The sequence below is a fragment of the Amaranthus tricolor genome, chromosome 1 (genome assembly GCF_026212465.1).
Source record: "Amaranthus tricolor cultivar Red isolate AtriRed21 chromosome 1, ASM2621246v1, whole genome shotgun sequence".
Classification (NCBI taxonomy): domain Eukaryota; kingdom Viridiplantae; phylum Streptophyta; class Magnoliopsida; order Caryophyllales; family Amaranthaceae; genus Amaranthus; species Amaranthus tricolor.
In genome coordinates, this window is record NC_080047.1 from 36,720,321 (window position 1) to 36,746,111 (window position 25,791).

The following is a 25,791-nucleotide window of genomic DNA, read 5'->3' on the forward strand; positions in this document are numbered from 1 at the left end:
GCATTCGGTTACGTGCATAATTCGGGTCGGATTTGACTCGGGTCGATAACTGTTCAGTTCGGGTAACATCGGTTAAGGTTTATATGTCGGTTATAAAATTCGGTTGCAGTTCGAGTTCGATTTTGCCCTTTTCGGTTATCAAACGGTTCGAGTGAAGTTTCGGTTCGGGTAATTGCGATTCGGTAAACCTAAAAAACTTACATTTTTTCGGGTCGGGTTTGTTTTGAACAGCTCTAGTTTTACCCCATTGGAGATGTTTGACCCGGATTGGAGTATTAAACCAGTGGCTCTAATACTCATTTCCACACTTAAAACCCGAGTCATTGTTCAAAGTTACTTCACATTCAAGGGTTTCATTAATAACAATTAATAACAAAGTATATCTATTAAGTTCTTTATTTTAATGAATTTGTATGCTCCATTAAAACTTCCAAAAAAATATTAACTCAAAATATAGATACTGAATACAAAATCTTATGATAAAAAAAGACTTGTATGCTGCTTTTAGAACTTTAAAAAAAAAATATTAACTCAAAATATTGATACTGAATACAAAATCTTATGATAAAAAAAGACTTGTATGCTGCTTTTAGAACTTTCAAAAAAAAAAAAATATTAACTCAAAATATAAATACTGAATACAAAATCTTATGATAAAAAAAGACTTGTATGCTGCTTTTAGAACTTTCAAAAAAAAAAAATATTAACTCAAAATATAGATACTAAATATAAATTAGTCTAACGAGTTTTATTAAAAAAGGATGAGATGAATCTAAAATATTTATCAAAATCAAAGAAAAAGTGTTAAAATGGTCTAGTTCTGATTATAGTCTGGTTTGGTTGAATTTTTTTCTATTTTTTTTAAAACAGATCATTATCAAGTTACAAGTCAAATTTTATGTTATAATCCAACTACAATTTTTATTTAAGTCTAATTTAACCTTGATATCCCTAATAAACATGTAAAATAGTAGGGTTGAGTAAAACAATTTGATTATTCGAAAATATGATGATTATTCAATTCGATATTTGATTAAAATTTATGAAAATCCACTTTGAAATCATAGTTCGAATCAGAAATTCGATTCAAAAATTTGGATATCAGATACATATTTAGATATCAATTTTTAGATTTCGGAGATCGGAATATCTGAAATTTTTTTATTTGTCGCATATCGAATATTAAATATCCACATATTATAAGCAAATTCGGATATCAGTATTCAAGAGAATAAAATAATTATTAAATTTTTTTTTTTGCGTAGATTCGAATATATTTTGAATATCTGATTGGAATTTCCAACAATCCTCATCGACATCGGATATCAGATATCCGATTTGAATATTATCGGATATCGAATTTGGATATCCAAATCGAATCGGATCGAATATTAGATATCAAATATATTAGTTTTCAGAGATCCAATCCAACTACATGTTTCGGATTGAATATCCGATTATGGTCACCCGTAAAAAAATTTTTATTTGTGAGGTAGAATGGAGTGTTTTCTTTTATGTTAAATGCGCTCAGCGCACTCCTTTATTGATTTTTGACAATGCCTTCGCCTCTTAAGAAGTGAGCGAGTGTTGACGTTAATTCCATCTTCCTTTGTCTACGTTGACTTCTTATAATTATTCACTATTTCTTTGAATTAATTCTTCCTTCCTTGACTTTGTATACATTCAAATCAAATTTAATAGTTATTTTTCACGGCGTCAAAAATTGTACTTTAATTATTTTAAATCCTTCTAAATCTTATGTTTTCCTTTTATTTTTTGACCGATTTATTTTAAGTATATTTTTATCTTATTCTACCATGCACATATATTATATTAATCTTCTTGCAATTCCCAACACAATCTATCAAATAAGGTTGGCGGTCAAGCTAGACTAAATTTTTCACATTTTTTTAATTAGCCTTCTAATAATGGGTGGTTCTTTTACTTTCTTCACTTGTTAGTAGTAGTACTACATTATAAATACCACAAAACCAACTTTCTATTTTCATCAAGCTACCTTAGTATATTATACATTACAAGGCTAAAGCTTGAATTTCTTCTCCCTCTTTATTAATTAATCACAAGCAAGATGGAACAAATGTGGATGATCACAATGGGGTTAGGGCTATTACCAATTGTGGGTTTGGTGATATGGTGGTGGAATGAAATTTGGTATGTGTGGCCTATTGAGGTTAAACTAAGACGCCCAAAAACCCACGACACAAAAGTAACGACTCTACCACCAGGTTACTTGGGCCTTCCTTTTCTAGGCGAAACTCTTCCATTTCAATGGTTTTTCAATATTGTTCAGCGACCTGATGATTTTATCAAAGCAAAAATCGACAAGTAAATATCTTATGTCTTTTATATTTTCTTTGATTCAATATACTATAGCTAATACGTAAATTTTTATTTAAGTTTTTATTTTAAATTAATATACATACGTACTTGTGAAAAATTCATTACAGGTATGGAAAGAATGATGGACTTTACAGAACACATTTATATGGGTCTCCAAGCATCATTGTATGCGATCCTTCTTTATGCAAACATATTCTAAACTCAAGTGAGAATTTCAAGGCTGAATGGCCAACAAACAAAGTCGTGGGGCGTAATTCAGTTATATCAATTGAAGGTGAACGTCATGATATTATCAAGAGTCTTGTTGTAAATTGTTTCTCTCGTCCTGATGCACTTGCTTGGGTTATGCATAAAGTTCAACCATGTATCGTTTCCACCCTTCAATCATGGTCCAAAATGCCCTCAATCAAATCATTTTATGAGCTTAAGAAGGTATATTAATATATTAAGCATAATATTTCTTAAAGGTCCTACACATGATAATATGTACGCTTTTAATAGCTTAAACATTGACATACACATTTTAAATTAATTACAGGCAACTCTTGACTGCACATTGAGATATGTTGTTGGTTTTGAATTCAACACTCATCAGATAGAAGATCTTGCAAAAGCGTATGAGGATTTAAATTTAGGATTTAGAGCCACACCTATACACATTCCTGGAACATCTTATTATCGTGCCCTTAAGGTACTCTTGTAATTCTATATTGGTTATCAATTTATTGTCGCGTGGATAGCTTAAGGTTCTATTTGGGAATAAATTATTTTAAATTGTACATTTCAATCATAAAAGTCATAAATGAAGATTTTAAGAATGAAAACATTTGGAAAGAAATTTTTAAATTTGCAACTTTGAATAATTTTAAAACAATAGTGGAATTAATACAAATCCACATATAAAGTTTTTTTATTTTTCGAACACTCAATTTGATCCAAATAAAACCACTATTCCCAAACATAGGATAAATAATTTTTTTAAAACATTATTACATGTATACTACAGTGTCGGGAGAAGATCGTAAAGGTTTTCAAAGACGAGCTTGATAAAAGAAGGATGGGAATAAACAACAATGACGATGCAGCAAAAGAAAGTGTTAATGATCTAATGGATTCATTGATGAAAGCTAAGGATATCGAAGGAAAACATTTGAAAGATGAAGAGATCTTAGATAATATTGTAAATTCTATTCTTCTTGGTCATATTTCCAGTGCTTATGCAGTGACTTGGTGTCATTATTTCTTAGCAAAATCTCCCACTGTTCTTCAAAAGCTTCGGGTAATTGACTATTTCCCTAATACTTACATACTTTTCAAGACAATTAAGCCATTATTACATCTCGAGTAATTATCATACTTATAAAAGGAAGAGTAATTTTTTATTTATTTGGACACTTATTAGCTTTTATTAGCTTTTTTTTTTCCATATCAATAGCATATCATCCTCAGTGGTTGATTTTCGAAGCTAACTACTATAATAAATTTTAGAAAATAATATTTATAAAACTTTTATATAAAATTTGAGATTATTGGTGGTTATGTAATTTGTTTTAATATTCAAATTTTTGAAAAATTCATTTTCTACTTTAAATATTTATTTGTATTTTATCTATTTTTTTTATAAGTCTAAAAAATGAAGGAATAAGATTTTATATATCATAAAAAATCAATATTAAATATTAAGGTGGTTCATGGTTAATTTTAAAAATCAACCACTATAGAATTACCCTTATTGTTATGAATCTATTGCTAATAATTTACATGTTTTTCTTTTTCTTTTTTCGAATGGATAGTAAGATTCTTTATTGATTGTGTATTATACATATATAATATATAATTACAGGAAGAAAATATGGCCCTTTTAAAGGAGAAGAATGGTGAGCAAATCACAAACGGAGATATTCAAAAGCTCAAATACACAAACAAGGTATATTTACAAGATAAAATTATGCATACATCATGTTACTTATACCATTAATCATTGATGTTCTCATAGCAACTAATAATGAATATATTTTAAAATATAATGTAGGTGGTGGAAGAGGTGCTTAGAATGGCCAATCTTTCAGGATTTCTTTTTAGAAGAGTTACCGAAAATGTTGAATTCAAAGGTACAATCGAGAATATATATATTAATTATTATATATTATGTACATAGTATATAAATCACACGTTGATGTTATTATATAATACCTTTGATGTTAAGGAGATCACCGTAATATAATGTGCAGGTTATATGATCCCAAAAGGTTGGAGAGTAATGGTTTGGTTAAGGCAACTTCATAACGATCCAACAAATTTTAATGATCCTATGTGTTTCAATCCAGACAGATGGGAGGTAATTTTTTTAATACTTAAGTTACTAACAATGATTCCTTCATGATTGCATAGTAGCATTTAGAATATATTAATGATACATATGTTTTACAGACACGTCCAAAACATGGTACATACCTTCCATTTGGAGGAGGTTTGAGATTTTGCCCAGGAAGCATGATCATTCGTCTTATTATGGCCCTTTTCATCCATCATTTGTCCATTGGATACAAGTAAGTCATTCTTTTACCTACAGACCATTTACTTATCGTTATTATAGTTGAAACCCTAAAATATGTTTTATATACTATTATCACGTCCATTCACATGATCTCTTTCACATGAGAGTCATTACGCTGCAGTGTAGATGTGGGATGAATCAGATTCAAATTTGTGACTTTTTCTCACGTTGACTTTTAATTTGTTAAGAAACTAATTTAACCAAACGCATAACATAATATTCGAAGCTCCATAATATGTATTATATACTATGAGAACGAATTTAATTAATAATGGAATTGATGGATGTTTTGCAGGTGGGAAATGGTGAATCCAGATGTAGCAATCTCATATTTGTCACATCCTTTGCCTGCTGATGGTCTTGAGCTTACTGTTACAAAACTCTGAACTGGATCACTATCAACTATCAACACTCAACACGTACGGTGAATCACATGTAGAACAGAGAATAAAGAGAATGAATCACACAAACTGATCAAATGCTCTCAGTTTTAGCTCAACATGAAAGGATATATATATAGTTGCAAAATATCTATTCAGAATTTGTTGCAATTTGCATAGATAGATTCTTTAATTTAATTCAAATGTTTACCTTGAATTGATTCAGTTTGTACCTGAAAAATGTACTCAAAAAGAAGATATTATGTATTTCATATTTTAAATTTATAATGAATTACTTTATGTAATAATGTAATTTATTGATTTACATTAATATATAGGAAAAATTACTCAGAATAATCTAACTTTTTTTCGATTTTCCTACAATAACTCCAACTATTAATTAACTATGATCGATTCATTTTTTATATCAATTCATTTTTTATATCATTTAACCTGGATTGTTGTTGGTTAACCCACTACCTGTTTGTATTGTTTTAATGAAATTTCCTTTTTAAATTTTTTGTTTTACCATTTTACTTCTTTTTTGATTAAGAGAATAATTGAGTTTTAGGGTTTTCAATTTGTGTTATTCATTCATTCATTCATAGCTATCTATATATACAAGATATGTTTCCTAGAAAAGAATATACAGAAATATTCTAATCCCTAAATATACACCAAAATATATGGAGAATAATATGTTGCCTAATATTGAATATTCTAACACTCCCCCTCAAGTTGGGTCGTAGGGTCACCAACACCCAACTTGCGTAGAACACTTTCAAAGAACTGGACTGCTACTGCTTTAGTGAGGATATTTGCCAACTGATCTTCTGAGCGAACATAGGGCAATCTGATAATCTCATCTTCCAACTTTTCCTTTATGAAATGTCTGTCAACCTCGACATGCTTCGTGCGATCATGTTGTACCGGATTCTCTGAAATGTTGATGGCAGCCTGATTATCACAATACAACTCGCAGCTCTTCATTGGCATAAAATCAAGCTCAGTAAGAAATTTCCTCAACCATAAGACTTCAGTAACTCCTTTGGCAACTCCTCGAAATTCAGCTTCAGCACTTGATAGGGCAACGACCTTTTGTTTCTTACTCCTCCATGTCACAAGATTTCCACCTACTAAAGTGAAATAACCGGATGTCGATTTCCTATCATCTCTATCACTTGCCCAATCTGCATCAGTATAGGCAACTAAGTCAAGGTGACCATTCTTCTGATATAGAACCCCTCTTCCTGGAGTTCCTTTCAAATATCTCAAGATTCTGATAATCGCCTCCATATGCTGTATCTGAGGTCGATGCATAAATCGACTTACCACTCCAACTGCGTAAGCAATGTCAGGCCTTGTATGAGCTAGGTATATCAACTTCCCCACCAGTTTCTGGTACTGCGCACAGTTTGTTGGTTCCCCATCTTCAAGAATTTGTAACCCATGGTTGATCATTATCGGTGTCTCAATGGGCTTACAATCTAACATACCGGCTTCCGCTAGTAGATCCAGCACATACTTCCTTTGAGATATAAAGATGCCCTTGTTAGACCTTAGGACTTCAATCCCCAAAAAATACTTGAGCCTTCCTAGATCTTTCATTTCGAATTCCTGGAACAACTTGTCTTTTAGGGCTTTGATCTCTTCTCTGTCGTCCCCTGTAATGATCATGTCATCTACATAGATGATAAGGCAAGTTATCTTACTTCCGTACTTCTTCAGAAAGAGTGTATGATCGGAATTACTCTGTCGATACCCAAACTTCTTCATTGCTGAAGTGAATCTGCCAAACCAAGCTCGGGGCGATTGTTTTAACCCAAATAAAGCTTTCCGTAATCTACACCCTTCATTTCTCCCAAAATCTCTTGAGAAACCTGGAGGAGCCTGCATATAAACTTCTTCTTTTAGTTCTCCATGAAGGAAGGCATTCTTGACATCGAATTGATGAAGAGGCCAATCAAGATTTGCTGCTATGGAGAATAGATTCCTTATAGTATCCAACTTAGCAACTGGAGAGAATGTCTCTGAATAATCAACTCCATAGGTCTGTGTATACCCTTTCGCCACAAGTCTAGCTTTGTACCGTTCGATAGATCCATCTGCTTTATACTTCACTGTATACACCCATTTACATCCCACTATTTTTTTCTCCTTTGGTAAGATGCATTTCTCCCACGTTTCATTTTTCCGTAGAGCGTCAATCTCTTCTTCCATAGCCTTCTTCCATTTATCATCTTGCATAGCTTTATCAACATTTTGTGGAAGTTCGGTAGTATAGAGAGCGACATTGAATGCTAAAGCACTCTGTGACTTGTTTCCCTCCACGGTTGGCTCAATCGGATATCTCGATCTTTTGGCCTCATAATCTGGATCATACCTTTTAGGAGGTATAACTCGAGTTGAGCGAGGTGGAAGTGTGTACCCCTGAGGTTCACCTGTCTGCTCTTTCCCTGTCTCCACAGTTTCACTAGTAACATCAACAATATCAGCATCACTAATAGCATCTTGCTCAAGTAAAGAACTAACCTGATGTTCAGACATAACTGGATGTGGTATGGGGTGCACAACTTGGGGAGACAGTTTGGTAGCATTGCCTAATTGCTCTTGTGGGTCTGGGTTTAGCATCCATGGACTGGCTAACCATCTAAGATCGTCACTTTGCATCTCCCCCTGACATCGAGGATGGATGTAATAGTACTCGGATTCAGAGAAATCACAATCCATCGTAGTGAACATGCGTCGATCAGTGGGATCATAACACCTATACCCCTTCTGGTTTCTTCCATAGCCCAAAAAAACACACTTAATAGCCCTTGGTTCCAGTTTACTTCGTACCCGTTTTGGACAATGAACATAGACAGTGCATCCAAAGATTCGGGGGGTAAGGAATGTGAGGAAGGTATGGGTAGGTATGTTTGAAGGGTTTCTAAAGGTGTTTTGTAGTTTAGGGCTTTTGTGGGAAGACGATTAGTGAGGTTGGTAGCGGTGGAAATAGCGTCAGGCCAATGGGTGGAAGGAACATGAGATTCAAGCATTATGGCACGGGTTATCTCTAGTAAGGTTCTGTTTTTCCGTTCAGCGACACCATTTTGTTGGGGTGTATCTGGACACGAAGTTTGGTGAATAATGCCTTTACTAGCAAAGAATTGGTGCATCTCATTGTTAACATATTCACGGCCATTATCAGTTCTCAAGATACGGAGTGGGGTTTGGAATTGGGTGCAAATCATGTGATAAAAATCGACAAACACTTTAAACACCTCAGATTTGTGTTTAAGAAAATAAATCCAGCTCATTTGAGTACAATCATCAGTAAACACAATATAATAAAGAAAACCATGCATTCCACAAACAGGTGCGGGTCCCCAAACGTTAGAGTGAACAATCATAAAAGGTAAACTGGATTTGTTCAAACTACTACGATACGAATGTTTATGACTTTTAGCTAGAATACATGTCTCACACTTAAAATCCAAATTTAAACTAGCTAAAGTAGGAAAAAGTTTCTCAAGATACCCTAAAGATGGATGCCCAAGTCTACGATGCCAAGTCTACAGTTGTTTCTCCCGTGACCCGTGAGCAAGAACTGCGTTGCCTTGTTGAACCGTCTCTTCCAAGTAGTACAGACCACCTCTTTCAATACCACACCCAATAATTTTGCCCGTCTGAACATCCTGACCAACACAACAACCAGATTTTATAGGCACAGTGCAATTGAGTTCCCTCGTAAGATGACTAACGGACAGCAGTTTATGTGAGAGATTAGGAACAAACAAGTAATTATTCAAGGTTAAATTTCCTGACACAGTAATAGTTCCAGCACCCACGACTTTAATTTCTTCCCCATTCGCAGTTTTAATGAGGTTTTTTTCCGGTCGGACACGGTTTAAAAAATCATTTTGATCATAAGACATCGTATCCGTAGCTCCGCAATCTAGAATCCACCCGTTAGTACAATTAGACAAGGCATCTTTATTTTCACAAAAAAAAAAGAAAAAAACATGTGAAGGGGAGGGAGCCACGTCGCCCCTCCATTTTCCATTTAAGGCCGTGGACCCTTCATTTGAAGGGTCATCTTCACTTTCCTCTTCCTGACTTTGCTTTTCCTTATTACTTTCATCTTCCTTTGAGTGTTTAACCATGGCTGCCACGGAATTTCGTTCATCTGATTTTCCATCAGTGCTTGAGACTATTGCTGCTCTTCCAGTCTTCGGTTGATCGGAAAATTGGCCAGTCATTTTTGCCCCTTTTTTCCTCGTGTCTGGCCACCAATCCGGGTATCCCACAAGTTTAAAGCACTCATTCTTCGTGTGCCTCATCCCACCACAGTAGGTACATTGAAGATGGCTTTTTTCGTCATTTTTCCGGTAAGATCTGTCCGATCTCCCTTTGACAGCAAACACGCCCCCTGAGCCCGATGAATCTAACTCTGATGAGGGCTCCTTTTTCATGATTCCCCTTCTTATTATCTCCCTCCTTATGCATGCATATGCTTCCTCTGCAGTGGGTAATGGATCTTGAAGAAGAAGGTCTCTCCTTTCTTTGTCAAATGTTTCATTTACCCCTGCAAGGAATTGATATAATCGATTTTTTTGGGTTAATTGATTGTAAATAATTTTGTCTTCTGGGTCTTTCATTGGGTTTGGTTGCCTCCTATCGATTTCCTTCCACAAGGTTATTAAGTTGCTCTAGTATTTCTCCAAGGTGTCGGTCCCTTGTTCGATTTTGTTAGCCTTGACAGTGAGGTCGAAAATTTGGAGACCATCACTGCCACTGCTATATACCATTTCGATCCCCTTCCAAAGTGCCTTTGCGGTTAGAAAATCGATGAACTGGTTGACTAGGTCCGGATGAATGCTTTCGATTATCCATGAGATAACCACTGAATCTTGCCTAGTCCATTGGTTGTACTCTTGGTCCGTTTGTGGTGGTGGATCGGCGATGACATGGTTTTCAACTTACCAAAGTTTAGATGGTGGTACTGTCTTGATGGAAAACGATCATGCTTGTAAGACTGTTGGGTTAGGTACTATTCGAGTCAGGATGCATGATGGAACAATAATAACCTTGAAGGATGTGAGACACATCCTAGATTTGCGAAAGAACCTTATTTCTCTCGGGTTATTAGAGAAAAATGGTTGCAAAATAGTCTTGGAGAAAGGAGTTTTAAAAGTTGTTCGTGGTTCCTTGGTAGTGATGAAGGGAATTCGTCACGGTAATGTTTATCCTCTTTTGGGGATAACTGTTACAGGTGAATTAGCAGTTGGAATATGTGAAAGTAAAGACCAAACAGAATGCTCCAGGATATGTCACATGCGCCTTGTGCATATGTCAGAAAGGGGTCTATCATTGCTTAGTGGACAAGGTTTGTTGAAGAACATGAAGAAGCCACAAATGGAATTCTATGAGCATTGTGTGTATGGAAAAGCACACAGGGTAAAGTTCTCTACAAGCAACAACAAAAGCAGAGGATTGTTAGACTATGTGCATACAGATGTTTAGGGTCCGACTAAAGTTGCTTCCAAAGGAGGTTCCAAGTATTATGTTACATTTATTGATGATTATTCTAGATATGCTTAGATTTATTTTCTTAAGCATAAGAATGAAGTATTCGACATTTTCAAGCGGTGGAGAGCAATGGTTGAGAATAGAACAGGCCGAAAGCTAAAAACTATTCGGTCTGTTAATGGTACCGAATACACAAAGGGAGATTTCAAGGAGTTTTGTGATCAGGAAGGCATTGTGAGACACTAGACAGTCAGAGACACACCACAACAGAATGGAGTCGCAGAAAGACTAAATTGTACACTACTTGAGAAGGCAAGGTGTATGCGCTCCAATTCTGGACTAGGCAAAGAATGGTGGGCAGAATCGGTTGCTACAGCTTGTTATATAGTAAATCGATCCCCACATTCGTATTTAGATGGAGACACACCTTATAAAGTGTGGTCAGGTGAACATGCAAATTACGAGAGGCTTAGAGTCTTTGTATGCACGGCTTATTATCATGTTAAGGATAACAAGCTTGATGAAAAGCTTGATGAAAGAGCCAAGAAAGCAATCTTTTTGGGGTATCCAAAAGGGATTCAGGGATATCTTCTTTGGTGCATAGAAGATTCTAAATTTGTAATCAGCAGGGATGTGACGTTTGATGAAAAATCAATGGTAGCTTTATCGAAAGCTATGTTGCCTAATAACGGTGATGTTGGAATGACTACAAATACTTAAGTGGTGGAGATAGAATCTAGAAACCAACAAGGTTCTAGTTATGTTCAGGTGGAGCATCCTAGTGTTACTCAAGATGAGGAGGAAGATGAGCTTGATCATGAGAAGATTCAGCAAGAAAATGCACATTTACTACAACAACAGCAGCAGGATTCTTTGGCATCCACTTGGCCAAAGAGGAATTATAAATTAGTTCAAAAGTTTAGGTCAGACGAACCTTTGAGACATTTTGGGCAAGTAAACTTGGTAAAATATGCACTCTCGGTGGAGGATGATGAGCCGGTCACCTTCAAACAAGCTATCAAAGATAAGGATAGTGAGTTGGTTGGTTGCTATGGAAGAAGAGATGCAATCTCTTCATAAAAACAAGACATGGGAGATAGTCCCATTGCCTGTAGGAAAGACTGCTATTGGTTGTAAGTGGGTATACAAAAGGAAAGAGGATCCTTCCAAGCTAGATAAAGTAAGGTATAAGGCTAGGCTTGTGGCCAAGGGATTTGCATAGAAAGAAGGTGTTGATTACGATGAGATATTTTCTCCAGTAGTAAAACACACTTCTATTCGGGTGCTGTTGAGTTTTGTAGCTCATGGAGATCTTGAGCTGTAACAACTTGATGTGAAGACAGCCTTCTTACATGGTGACTTGGATGAGGAAATCTATATGTATCAACCTGAGGGGTTTAAGGTTGAGGGTAAAGAGAATCTGGTATGTCGCTTGAGGAAATCACTTTATGGATTAAAACAATCTCCTCGACAGTGGTACAAGCGATTTGATTATTTTATGTTAAAACAAGGATTTTTCAGAAGTAATTACGATTGTTGTGTATACATTCACAAACTTCGTGGAGGTGATTATATTTATCTCCTATTGTATGTGGACGACATGCTTATTGCTTCTAAGAGCAAGGTGGAGATAGATAGGTTAAAAATTCAACTCGATCAAGAGTTTGAAACTAAAGACTTGGGCGCTGCAAAGAAAATCCTGGGGTATGGAGATTTGAAGAGAAAGATCAAATCGAAAATTGTTCTTGAGACAAAAAGGCTACATTGAGCGGGTTATTGAAAGGTTTGGGATGAAATATGCTAAGTCAGAGGTGACTCCATTGGCTCCACATTTTAGGCTCTCTGGTAAACAATCTCCCATTATAGCAGAAGATAAGGCATACATAAATAATGTACCTTATGCTAGTGTAGTTGGCAGTTTAATGTACGCTATGGTATGTACACGTCCAGACATTTCACAAGCAGTCAGTGTTGTTAGTAGGTTCATGGTGAACCCAGGTAAAGCACATTAGGAGGCAGTGAAATGGATTTTACGGTACTTAAAAGGTACCATTGACAAAGGTTCATGCTTTGGTGGAGATACATGTCAAATAAGTGGCTTTGTTGACTCGAATTATGCTGGTGATTTAAATAGAAGAAGATCTACTATTGGTTATGTGTTTAAAATACATGGGGCTCCAGTTAGTTGGCGATCAATGTTACAAGCTACGGTGGCTCTATCTACGACAGAAGCCGAGTATATGGCTATGGCAGAAGGAGTTAAGGAAGCAATGTGGTTGTGGGGACTTCTAGTTGATTTAGGGTTGAAGCAGGATTGTGTGAATCTGAATTGTGATAGCCAAAGTGCTATTCACTTAACCAAGAACCAGGTTCATCATGCTCATACCAAGCATATAGAAGTGAGGTATCATTTTGTACGGGATGTCATAGAGGAAGGTAGCATTTCTCTTATAAAGGTGCATACAAATGAGAACCCTTCAGACCTGTTAACCAAAGTTGTCTCAGGAAGCAAGTTTCATCATTGTTTGGAATTGCTAAGTATTGTCTCATGTTAGGCATTATATGGAGAAATAAATGGAACTACGATCGGTTTGATCCCGGTTAAGGGTATGTAGGCAGTCATTGTAAAATGGTGCAACCGGATACGAATTACGCAATTTGTTCATTTCAGTATTTGAATGTCTTCAAATAATGAATGAGGTGGAGAATTGTGGTAATGTATGATAAAAAACTTATTAATTCTCTAATTTAAGAGAAGAGAAGTTGTAGGAGAGAAAAGAGGAAATGATGAAAAAATGCATGGTAGGATGAAAGCATATGTTCCGTTGTTTTCTTTAGTAAAAGAATTTAAGCCGTTCTTTATTTAGGACGTTAGTCATTATAAAAGGGTTAGGATGTAATATATCATTATTACAATTCACATCAAAAAGATTAAGAAAAGTTTATTTTCTTACAATTATTATTTCCTTCATAATGGTTATTTGTTGACTCCTAAAATATTATAATTCTTGTGAGTTCTCGATTTCATATTATTTAGTAGAAGTCACATTTAACCACTATGAAGGAAATAATAATTCTAAGAAAATAAACTTTTCTTAATCTTTTTGATGTGAATTATAATAATGATACATTACATCCTAACCATTTTTTAATGACTAACGTCCTAGATAAAGAATGGCTTAAATTCTTTTACTAAAGAAAACAGCGGAACATATGCTTTCATCCTACCATGCATTTTGTCATCATTTCCTGTTTTCTCTCCTACAACTTCTCTTCTCTTAAATTAGAGAATTAATAAGTTGTTTATCATACATTACCACAATTCTCCACCTCATTCATTATTTCTTCAAATAATGAATGAGGTGGAGAATTGTGGTAATGTATGATAAACAACTTATTAATTTTCTAATTTAAGAAAAGAGAAGTTGTAGGAGAGAAAAGAGGAAATGATGACAAAATGCATGGTAGGAAGAAAGCATATGTTCCGTTGTTTTCTTTAGTAAAAGAATTTAGGCCATTCTTTATTTAGGACGTTAGTCATTATAAAAGGGTTAGGATGTAATGTATCATTATTACAATTCACATCAAAAAGATTAAAAAAAGTTTATTTTCTTACAATTATTATTTCCTTCATAGTGGTTATTTGTTGACTTCTAAAATATTAGAATTCTTGTGAGTTCTTGATTTCATATTATTTAGTAGAAGTTACATTTCCGCTGTGAGAGTTCTAACAGGTTTCACTCATTGTGGCCATTCTTTATTGATTCATGTGGATGACATAATTCTTACTGTTTCTAGTACCTCTTTTAGATAATATATTATTCGGATGTTGAGTTTCAAATTTACTATGAAGGATTTAGGTCTTTTAAGTTATTTCTTAGGTATTGCTATTACTACACATTGTTTTGTTTTGGTTTGTTCTTGTCTTAGTCTAAGTATGTTTCTGAAACCTTGCCCATGTTGGTATGTCATTATATAAATCTTTTGACACTCCAGTGGACACCAAATCAAAACTCAGTGCTCACTTCATTTATGTGAATAAAAGATCTATCTCTTTACCACAGTCTTGCTCGTGCTCTATTATATCTTACTTTTACTAAGCTGATATTCATATGCAATTCATCTAATTTTTTTTTATGCATATTTCTATAGACTTTAACAGGGATGCTCTATACATCAAAGTACTCGTCGTCTTCATCTTTTTTTAATTTTATTGATAACAATTCATACAAACATGGATTCCCCATCACTTTACACTACAATATAATATATTTTTAGCGGTATATATTTAGTAGTATCTAATTTAAATGTCCCTGCTTTAAATTTAAAATGGTATACATAATGAATTTATTGACATTTAGTAAACTCTTTAGCAACATAATAAAAATCATATCAAAGCTTTTCGTGACATAAATCTAGTGATATTTCTTATAAATATTACTATAAACTATAGTAACAATTACATATTTCACTAAAGGCTAAATAAAATGTCACTAAATCACTTTATATTGGAGCTTAAAATAAAAACTAACAATTACTACAATAAAATATTAATCAGTGACATTTTTTAAATGTCACTAAATCTTATGTCGTAAAAAGCTAATTTTGTTGTAGTGTTAGTAAATCCGATAGTATATAACATATCCTGCGGCCTTAATCATAATTGAGATTTAAACCTGTGACCTCCTTATCACACGGGTTCTGATACCATGTCAAAGAGCCAACTCAACCAAAAGCTTAAGTTGATGGTCAAAGTCCCAGGTTATGTTATATACTCTAACACGATTTTCACATGCTAACCCTTCTCACTTCAATTATATTCAATTCGTTAGCACTTCCTCAGTTTTTTATTGATTTTTTTTATATAATTTTAATACTTTATTGTTGTGGTTTTTACATGTTTGTTGCTTACAATTAAAATTAACATAAAATATTTTAATCCATTATCTTATTATTATTTCAATTACAAAGATTTCATATTTTTTTTTTAAATATATGAATATTTTTTATGAAAACAACATTTCGAAACAGATGGAGCGTGAAACGTGTTTTGGCTGTTGTTGATTTGTTCGAAGTTGTTACAAATGAGTAATTAATATTTATTAAATAATATTATTTTATTTATTTTCTTTAATTCAAATCAAATGTCTCATTTTTGTTTAGATCAATTCACCCAACTGTCCCATTTTTATTTTCAGTAATGATTTTTGATATATGTGTACACTTCTTTGTTGTAGTCCGCTCCTGAATTTGTACATGTGAATACTTTTTTGTGGTGATGTCCTCTTTAATTTGTTCCTTTTTATTGTGGTCTCCTCCTAATTTGTATATGTAGACAACTTGTTATTATGATCCCCTTCTCCCGTAATATTTGTGCTAAAATATATCCCTAATCTTCATACATTCTATTAATTTTATTGTATTTTAGCAAAAGACAATTTGATTGTGAATATGCCATTTGTCTTTTTTTCATTGGATAGTATTAATGGAATTTGACTTACCATATTTACACGTTTGCATTTTTGGAAAAATTTTATACATTAATGGATACAATAAATCATAATTATTCCAATTACACTGTTATATATAAATGTACAATTTAGAAAATAATACTGAAAAATAGATAAAATATTGAAAATGCACTAGTAGAAAATTATACTGCAAAATAAATTACTTTCATTCCAATTTTACTGCAATTTATTAAATTACTAAAAGTACATAATTGCCCTTTTTTCCAGCAATAATTGTTAAAAACGTAAATGACATAAATTCATTTAATTGATCATTAAATTCAGTCATTTACATTGTTAGACTACCATAATTACAATTTTAAATTTTAGGAAAAATGTCAAAAATATGGAACAAGATGATAATTGTGAAAACAAATAAATTAATGCAAAAAAACTCAATCAACTTCATTTAGTGTGTAGGCAATCTGTAACATCCTCATAATAGGTCAAACTTTTGAAAAAGCTTTTAATGAAAAACATGAACCAAAACCTTTCTTAGTCGTTATGGTCCAACGAGGACATTGTATTCCTGGGAGCCTATTTTTAAAATGATTGATAGACTACTCATATTACCAAGGTACACCTTTTTTCATGGGAGCCTATTTTTTAAAAACTCCACAGTTAAGTGTGCTTGGTAGGGAGCAATCTTAGAATGGGAGACCTTCTGGGAAGTTTTTCCGGGTGCGCACAAGTGAAGCCAAAGTATGCTGGAAAGACTTGTATTGGTCTGTAGGGCCAGTCTACAGTCTTCATGAGTAGTCACTGGTGATCCGAGGGGCCTGGGTGTTACACAATCAGACTATCTTAGGTACCAAATATAATGCAACAAAAAATCAATCAACTAAAAATATTGTCTGATTTTCTGTAATTTAATTATTCCTTTATAAAAATAAAAATGTATAAACACTTTCATGGGAGAAATCACAATATAAATAGCCCCATATAGCCATTGCAATTGTTTGCTCATACTATTTCTATTCTCTGAACCTTTAGTGTTGTTTAATAATATTTTATAGAATAAGGGTGTGTTTGGATTGGGCCATTTCATTTGAATTGATGGAATTGGCCCAATTCCATTGTTTGGATAAACTAAAGAATTGAAATTGAAATTGACCCAATTCAAATACAATTCCAACCCAAGTCAAAAATAAACCCTTCATTTCCAACCCATACATTCCCTAATTTCAATTCCTATCCAACCCAAATAATTTAAAAATTATTTTCAAAAACCTAATCTGATTTTCAAAAACCTAAGGTAGCGTTTGGAAACACGAATTTCATTTGAATTTTTGTAATTCAATTCAAGAAATTGAAATTATGGATTTAAATTCCAATTCCAATTCCTCAATCTCGTTTGGAAGTCAAAGAATTGAATTTCTATATTTCAAATCCGCATAGTTGTTTGGAAAATATTAGAATTGAATTCCCAAATTTAAATTCTATAGCATTGTTTGGATAACCTTGTAATTACATTCAACCAAAAATATTAAATATTAGCAAATAAAATGTATTAAGATATTACAATAATCCGAAATTGTCACTTTAAAAGTTATCTTAACATAGAATATCAAAAGTGTAACGTACAAACTACTCGTCAAGGCATAAGAGTATCCAGTCAAGTTTCTCATCCTCCGGTAGTTCTTTAAACATCAGAAACTTGTCGGGATTACCATTCATAAACTTCTTTACTGCCCGCATAGTCTGAATCCTAGAAATGCCAAGCACTTGAGAAACAACAGCGTGAATCTCTTGACGAGTGAGTTTCGGAGTGTCTTTAATCTTGCTTTGCACGTACTCTCTAAATGACTCGGCAAAACTATTTACCGTATCAGCTACACTATCCTTTTTCCGCTTGCGAGAGCTTGAATTAGTTGGATCCTTAGAAGAGCTTGTTCGTTCACAGATCGTCTCCCCCTCCATGGCATCCGCTGCCTCCTCGTGTTGTTCTGCACCATCCCCGACGGCTCTATCCGCACCAAATAAAGTGCAAATATCTTCCCAATTTTCTATGCACTTGTTGCGATAAGGGGCAGCATTTTTGTTTACCTACTCGATCACAATCCCAATTTAGTAGACGAAGAAGCAAATAAGCAATAGTAACACAATTTAGGAAACAATAATATTGGTACAGGAAGTACTCACTAATCTATACTAGTCAATGAAATATACAAGTAGAAACTCAGCCATACATACCTTAATATATTCTGTCCATTGAGGTAGATCTTCCATTGTGATTACGATCATTTTTTTTTCATCATCCCACTTAAATTTTGAATAAGTCTTGATGTCCGTGATGCAGCCATAGTGTTTCTTCCAAGACTTAGTTCGGTTTCTCACGTGATCCACATTAAGTGCAATGCCTAGCTCTCTCTTTAACTCATCAACAACAGCTTGGTAAGCTTGAGGCTTAAAGTCTCCATCTCCTTTTTCCTTGTTGTTGATTTGTTCTAACAAAACTCGAGTAAGAATGTCATCCATCTGCTTATTCCAAGACACATAGCTTCTTTTATTGCTCATTACCTACCAAAAACAAAACAACATATTTAGAAGGTTTCATTATCTAAAATCAATCACAAGTGTTGGCATATGAATACAAAACATTGTACTAAATCCACATTCACACACCTACACTACTAGAGAATAAAAATAATCACAATCAATTAGCCCCCCTTCGAGCTTGGTATTCTCGGAACATTTTTTGTGACATTTCATCTCTTAAGTTGTTCCATTGAGGTGAGGCTTGTGCCGTTGAAATGAAATCCTCCCCTTCATCCTCCATTGTATCAAAAGCTTCTACATTTGATAAATCATCATCCACCTCATTTAACAAATTCTGCTCATCCAAATTTTCTTCTCTAACAAAATTATGGAGAACAAAGCATGCATTTATGATTCTTACTTGTGTTTGCTTATCATAAAAGCTACTTTTCCTCAATATAGCCCACCTCTTTTTCAATAACCCAAAGGCTCTTTCAATAGTATTACGTGCGGATGAATGACGCAAGTTGAACAATTCTTTGTAGCTTGTAGGAGCACTTCCTCTCCACAAGTTTAAATGGTAACGTGTACCTTTATATGGAGCCAAGAAGCCTTGTGCATTAGAATATCCCAAATCAACAAGAAAATATTTATCTGTGACATTAAAAAAATATTATATACGAAAGTAAAATTATAAAGAATTATAATTTCAAGCTACTTGAGGTTTTGCTTACTCCTAGGAACTTTGAGACCATTGGGTCTTCGTAGGGCGTCCCCTAAAATGCGAGGATCAGAAGCCGATCCCTCCCAGCCAGGCAAAACATAATTGAACCGAAGACTTGGATCACATGTAGCTAGTACATTGGTAGTAATATCTCCTTTCCTATCTCTATATCTAGGTTGATCTTCAAGGGGAACTGTCATCTTAATAAGTGTCCCATCAAGTGCCCCAAGTGCCCCCTCAAACCACTTCCACTTGTTGTCTCCATCATAAGTCACATTGAAATCTACTTGCTTGATATAATACTTGCCTATTTTCATCACAGCTTTGAGCAAGGTATGGAATTGACGGCTTACCGTTTCTCCTGAACGAGTGAACACGGCACCAATAGTGCTATTCTTCAGATCATGGGCAAGAGTATGTAGAAAAAAAGCAACAATTTCTATTACGGTCACATTCCTAGTAGTAACTAGGTCTCCTCTAGTAACTAAAACCTCGCATAACTTATCAAAACATCTCCGATCCATACGTAACTGCTCTTTACAAATCCTATCATTCATGAGGGAATCCAACCAATATGCTCTTTTAATTGCACGTTCATGTTCGTTCCAACGTACTTCTTTATGCTGAAACCTATCAAACCATGCTCCCACTACAACCATAATAAAGCCACTAACTATTGCAATTAGTTCCATTTCATCTTCATCGCTATCACTATTGTCATCTCTAGTTCGGTTTCTAACAATAAAAACTTGTCGATCATGAGACATCTAAGATCTAACTATTAAAAAACTAAGATCAATAAGACTTAACTATTAAATTACTGAAAATTTTGTTCCCAATTTTTGATTATACAGCAGGCAGCTATTTGCTTATGGGAAATCAATTTATGAGACCTACACCAACAATCCATCAAATTCATCAAATTCTATAAGAAAAATAAGAATTGGTAAAACGAAAAAAAAGTGCAATACCGTCTTTACAATTAAATATATGCAAAATCTAAATTCTAACTTTTAGCCAACTTAATCGAATTAAGCATGCATAAAACCTCCATTTGTAGCCAAAATCCAACATCTCAAACTTAGCCTAACTCGCCAATTTTATTTAAAAAATTTACTAAAATAAAAACCTATACTGACAGATGATAGCAAGATCGGAGAGAGAACTTGCAGATGACTTCAATCCTCACTTAGATATCAGTTAAAGTAAAATACAATTATGTAAGCATTAAAGAAATAAATCAATTCATCATCATTTAAAATACCAAGCAATTCATATGTTCTCAAATTTTATACTTGAACCAATCACTCATATTGTTCAAATTTTATAACTTCCTCATACGAACTCATCTTGGGGCGATTCAAGTGCCTACGTGATCGCGACTCGAAGCTCTACAAATATCATGAAGACACCAGAACCTCAAAATGACTCCAAGTATTTGTACTCCTACCAATATCATCAGCTGCTTTAACAAAGCAGAGTAATCAAACTACAATAAACTAATGCTGAAGAGTAAAAATTCAAGATTAAATTTTGTTATATATTTCCATTTTATTCAAACAATTCTTATCTGTATACAAGAGTTAGAATTCAAGATGTAGATAGCAAATAAATCAAAATGAATAAGTCTACTCTAATCTTAAAAGTACTTCATCAATAAGACAATTGTGATCTAACTCCTATAGACTGCTTGTATGAATTAAACACTATTTTATGCAGGATAAGTTATCAAAATAGCATAAAAACAGGATAAGTTCATCAACCAAGCAATCATAAACAGGATAAGTTCATCATACTTCAAAAATCTAGAAAAAAAAAAACAAAAACCAAACAGAACATAATACCTTGAAAAATGGTGAAGAAGAAGAATGGCGAAAATGAAGAAGAAGCAAGATGACGGCGTGAAGATTGAAGAAGATGGGAGTTTGCCTCTGCCGTCTCACCGTATGGCGTCTGAATTTGAAGATGCAAGTAGCAATGAGCAGCCAGCAAGAACGAAGATGAAGACGGGATGTCGGGATTTCAGAGGAAGAGGGAATGAAGATGAATAGGAGATTTCAGATGAAGATGAACTGATGAAGATGAATTCGAAGATGCAAGCAGCAGTGAGTAGCCAGCAAGAACGAAGATGAAGACGGGATGTCGGGATTTCAGATGAAGAGGGGATTTCAGATGAAGAGGGGATGAAGATGAAGATGAATTCGAAGATGCAAGCAGTAGTGAGCACTGAGCAACCAAATAATTTTTGAAAATAATTTCAGATTCAGATAAAGGAATTCATACTTACGAGGTCCATGGAATATTAATGACTATTAATAAAAGTCAAGGACAAACAATATCTCATGTTGGTCTGTTCCTACCTTAGCCTGTTTTAAGTTATGGACAATTATAAGTCGACATTTCTAGAGTGACTAGTCGAAAAGGACTAAGAATTCTCATATGCGACAAGGATGGTGAAATATGTCATCGTACTGAGAATGTAGTATATATAGAGGTGTTTTAAAACCAATAAAATCTTGATTAACAACATATTTTTGGGTTTCTTTATATTTAGTTCTTTTTCAATTACAATATACATATGTAAATACTTTATTACCGATCTTCATTTAATATTTATATTAGTATAAAATTTCATTAAAATATTAATGTATTCAAAAATCCATGCATTGCATGGGTTTTTATACTAATATGCATTTATTTGCTTTAAATTGGAAAATATTATCCTTTATGTATAAGGAAGATTATAGTTACCTTAAATCTTATTCAATTCCTAAAACATATTTTCATACTATTTTTTTATCATATAAAAAATAAATAACATTAAGAATTGAAAATACAAATTTCTTCCCCTTGTATATCTCTTACAAGTGTACAACGTGATCCATATGTAAATAGTGGTTTATTTTTAGATGCACTGTTTATTTCTTCCCCATGTACGTATATACCAATGGAATAAATGAGATCATATGGATATAAAAGCTCCTAAATGAACTACACTTCCAATATAAAAGGCTTGTAAATTATTTTGTCATAATAAAGCAACGATTAGTAAAGTCAATTCAACATGAGCGCACAAAACATGTCAAAATCGATAAATATTTCTTGAAGGAAAAATTTGAGAAGAAGATCATAAGCAATCAGTTGCTAAATATTTTTACAAAAGCAGTTATCTCAGAAGCTTTTGAACAAACATTATCCAAGTTAAGTATTGATGATCTGATGAAGACCTAACTTGAGGAAAAGTGTAGAAAATTATATATAATACTCCCTCCAAACCAATTTAGATGTCCCATTTGCTTTGGCACGGTTATTAAGAATGGTATGGGGTCCATTAAAAAGGGTAAATAGTAAAGGGTAAGTAGTGAAGGGTAAATAGTGAAGGGTAAATAGTGAAGGGTAGTTAGATAAGTAAGGTACATGGGGATATATTTGTAATTACGTGTGTGAACTAAGGGTATTTAGGTAAAAAAAGATTGACAAAAATAGAAATAGGACAACTAAAAAAACTTTGCCAAATAAGAAAATGGAACAACTAAATTGATTCTGAGGGTGTATTTAGCAAATAATACATTATTCTTGGTGATTAGTAAATATTATGTTAATATTTTGTTCCCCAGTTTAGTTTCCTTATTCATGTATAATTAGGGGCTATTATTTCATTTGATACTCAATACAAGATCAATATTCACTAGCCAAAACACTTATTTTCTCAAATCATATATATGTATATATATATATATATATATATATATATATATATATATATATATATATATATATATATATATATATATATATATATATATATATATATATATATATATATATATATATATATATATATATATATATATATATATATATATATATATATATATATATATATATATATATATGTATAGTATCTTATTAATATGGTGTAAAATAAAGATTGTATTGAAAGTATGAGAGAGAAAATTAAAATAAAACAAAATTTAAAGAACAAAAAAATAATTGCATTTAATTGATGAGAGAGAACCTTACAAATACACTTAGAGTTACAAACCCACTAAATTTTCCAAATTAGGAAAGTTTTTGTGGGTTTTCTAAAAAAGGGATGGAAAATGGACAAAACCAAAATGGAATTTCAACTAACTTATCCAGGAACAAACAATTGCATTGGAAATTTTTAAGTACATGTATTAATACATTAAATCTATCTAATCAAAGATTACAAGTATAATCATAAAAAAAACCTTTCAAATTCTGTTTTGGGAGTATATAAGTTGTTGAACCAAGTATAATCAGAATCATCATCTTTCATTTGTGAACCCGAAAACACCATTGATATAAATGTTGTGCTGAAAACAGGTGTTGTGCTGAAAACAGTAACCATTCACCCACAAATATAATCCAATTGCACACTGTATCACATCCTTATTCAATGCTTCAGGAAGTGAGAACGAAATTGAGGGGCATGGTATTTTGGATCAAGCCAATATGATCCTCAATCAAGCTCAGAATCAGAACCGACAGAATGGTTGAGCAGCAAGGAGAACGACAACACAATCATCATAAGCCAAGGCTCAGCAGTGAGATGAGGCATTTAATATTTCAAGAGATGCTCTCAATGTGAACAACCAACTCATTACCTTATGGAAAATTCTAAAGAATTGCTGAAAAATATGGTTATCATCATAGAACCATGAGAAATTTATGGAAAAGGGCAATACAATCAGAAGAAGCAAACAAACCATACATCGATGATTCAAAATACAAAAAATGTGAAAGGAAGAGAGTTGTGGTGCCTCCAAACGTTCTAGAGTCCAGACCAATAGGGGAACGTACATGTATAAGAGATGTTGCAAGTTGTTTAGACTTGGCACGATCGACCGTTTGGAGGTTAATCAAAAGAGGTGAAATTAAGGCACATTCAAATCCTTTTCACCCCGGTTTAACCGATGCCAATAAAGTGAGAAAGGTGTTGTGGATTTTGAGTCTCATCCAAGAAGATAGCATTCAAAGACATCCAATATACAAGGGAATGTTTGATTTCATTCACATCGATGAGAAATGATTTTATCTAACCAAATAAACACAAAGAGTTTACCTTGCACACAAAGAGAAGATCCCATACAGGGCAGCGAAGTCATCTAAGTTCATACCGAAGGCGATGTTCCTAGGGGCGGTTGCTAGGCCAAGATGGATTCCACATGGTCAATGCACGTTTGATGGGAAAATATAAATTTTTTGCTTTATTAACAGGGTTGCAGCCATGAAGGACTTGAAGAATAGGCCAAGGGGGTCAATTGAAATTAAGCCAACAGAATCAGTCACTCAAGAAGTTTATAGAAACATGCTCATCCAAAATCTCATTCCGGAAATACTAAGAAAGTGGCCAAATGAAGGACCTTCAATCATTTTCATTCAACAAGACAAGGCAAGAGTGCACATTACAAATGATGATCCAATATGGCAACTACTCAAGAAGCAAGGTGGGTTAACCTTCATTCTTACACAACAACCCCTAGTAGTCCAGATTGTAACATCTTGGACTTGAGATTCTTTAGAAGCATTCAATCATTGATACATAAGAAAATGCCAAAAAATATGACAGACTTGATTAGTGCAGTTGAAGATGCATATGCTGAACTTCATCCAAAGACATTAACAAATGTCTGGATTTCATTACAGCACCACTTAAATGAGATATTGAAGGTTAAGGGATGTAATGACTACGTCCAACCTCATTTTGGTAAAAAAAGTTGAATAAGATAATGGGAGGCTCAAAATTCAAGTTCGAATTTCGACACAGCTACTTAGGGAAGCTGTTGCTTTTATGAATCAAAACAGAAATCAGCTAGCATCACAAATAGTAGCAGAGAATGAAGATGTGACACAATCTTCCAATGCAATACAAGAAGCCTATGATCAAGCAATCGAGGAGATACAAGGATGAAAATTTTTGAACAAAGCCCCTCAGTTTATGTTATGAAAAATCATCATCAAAAATTTTTCTTTCACAATCTTAGAAGCAACATTTTGCAAAACAAATCTGAAATCATTGGTTAATGTACATGTTTGTTAATGACTTCATTTTATTAGTGTTACCAGTAACAAAAAAGCCCCCTGTTTCATCATAGAGGTTGCTAAACCTCTCAGACTATAAACGATCATCAAAAATGAATGATGCCACCGAACATACATATAACACAGTGACTTTAGACGTTTAACAAAAGCTACTCAACTAGGAATTTAAAGTCATTTTTTCAGATTATGAAATTTATA

At 33.6% G+C, this 25,791-nt stretch overlaps 3 protein-coding genes across 3 annotated transcripts; 1 reads left to right on the plus strand and 2 right to left on the minus strand.

Moving 5' to 3' along the window:
* The first annotated feature begins 1,988 nt into the window (after nt 1-1,988).
* On the plus strand, nt 1,989-5,647 carry LOC130826300 (ent-kaurenoic acid oxidase 2-like). The gene is made up of 9 exons (XM_057691914.1): nt 1,989-2,346; nt 2,469-2,793; nt 2,900-3,052; nt 3,368-3,640; nt 4,205-4,288; nt 4,394-4,472; nt 4,593-4,699; nt 4,792-4,910; nt 5,214-5,647. Exons 1-9 carry the CDS (start codon nt 2,090-2,092, stop codon nt 5,302-5,304), a joined length of 1,488 nt encoding a protein of 495 aa, XP_057547897.1. The 5' UTR covers nt 1,989-2,089; the 3' UTR covers nt 5,305-5,647.
* Nucleotides 5,648-17,909: 12,262 nt separating this feature from the next.
* Nucleotides 17,910-18,852, minus strand: LOC130810233 (uncharacterized). Its single transcript, XM_057676213.1, has 2 exons — nt 18,516-18,852; nt 17,910-18,368 (listed from the first exon to the last, which is right to left on the minus strand). The coding sequence occupies exons 1-2, from the start codon at nt 18,837-18,839 to the stop codon at nt 17,910-17,912; spliced, it is 783 nt and encodes a 260-aa protein (XP_057532196.1). The 5' UTR covers nt 18,840-18,852.
* A 126-nt stretch (nt 18,853-18,978) lies between these two features.
* LOC130810237 (protein ALP1-like) lies at nt 18,979-20,291 on the minus strand. Its single transcript, XM_057676219.1, has 2 exons — nt 19,535-20,291; nt 18,979-19,454 (listed from the first exon to the last, which is right to left on the minus strand). The coding sequence occupies exons 1-2, from the start codon at nt 20,289-20,291 to the stop codon at nt 18,979-18,981; spliced, it is 1,233 nt and encodes a 410-aa protein (XP_057532202.1).
* Nucleotides 20,292-25,791: the final 5,500 nt, after the last annotated feature.

Coding starts and splice junctions, on each gene's coding strand:
- LOC130826300 (XM_057691914.1), top strand. CDS start 2,090: ATGGAACAAATGTGGATGATCACAATGGGGTTAGGGCTATTACCAATT. Junction 2,347..2,468: donor ATCAAAGCAAAAATCGACAA/GTAAATATCTTA, acceptor AATTCATTACAG/GTATGGAAAGAATGATGGAC. Junction 4,473..4,592: donor CGAAAATGTTGAATTCAAAG/GTACAATCGAGA, acceptor TATAATGTGCAG/GTTATATGATCCCAAAAGGT.
- LOC130810233 (XM_057676213.1), bottom strand. CDS start 18,839: ATGAGCAATAAAAGAAGCTATGTGTCTTGGAATAAGCAGATGGATGAC. Junction 18,369..18,515: donor AATGGACAGAATATATTAAG/GTATGTATGGCT, acceptor GTGATCGAGTAG/GTAAACAAAAATGCTGCCCC.
- LOC130810237 (XM_057676219.1), bottom strand. CDS start 20,291: ATGTCTCATGATCGACAAGTTTTTATTGTTAGAAACCGAACTAGAGAT. Junction 19,455..19,534: donor TGGTCTCAAAGTTCCTAGGA/GTAAGCAAAACC, acceptor TTAATGTCACAG/ATAAATATTTTCTTGTTGAT.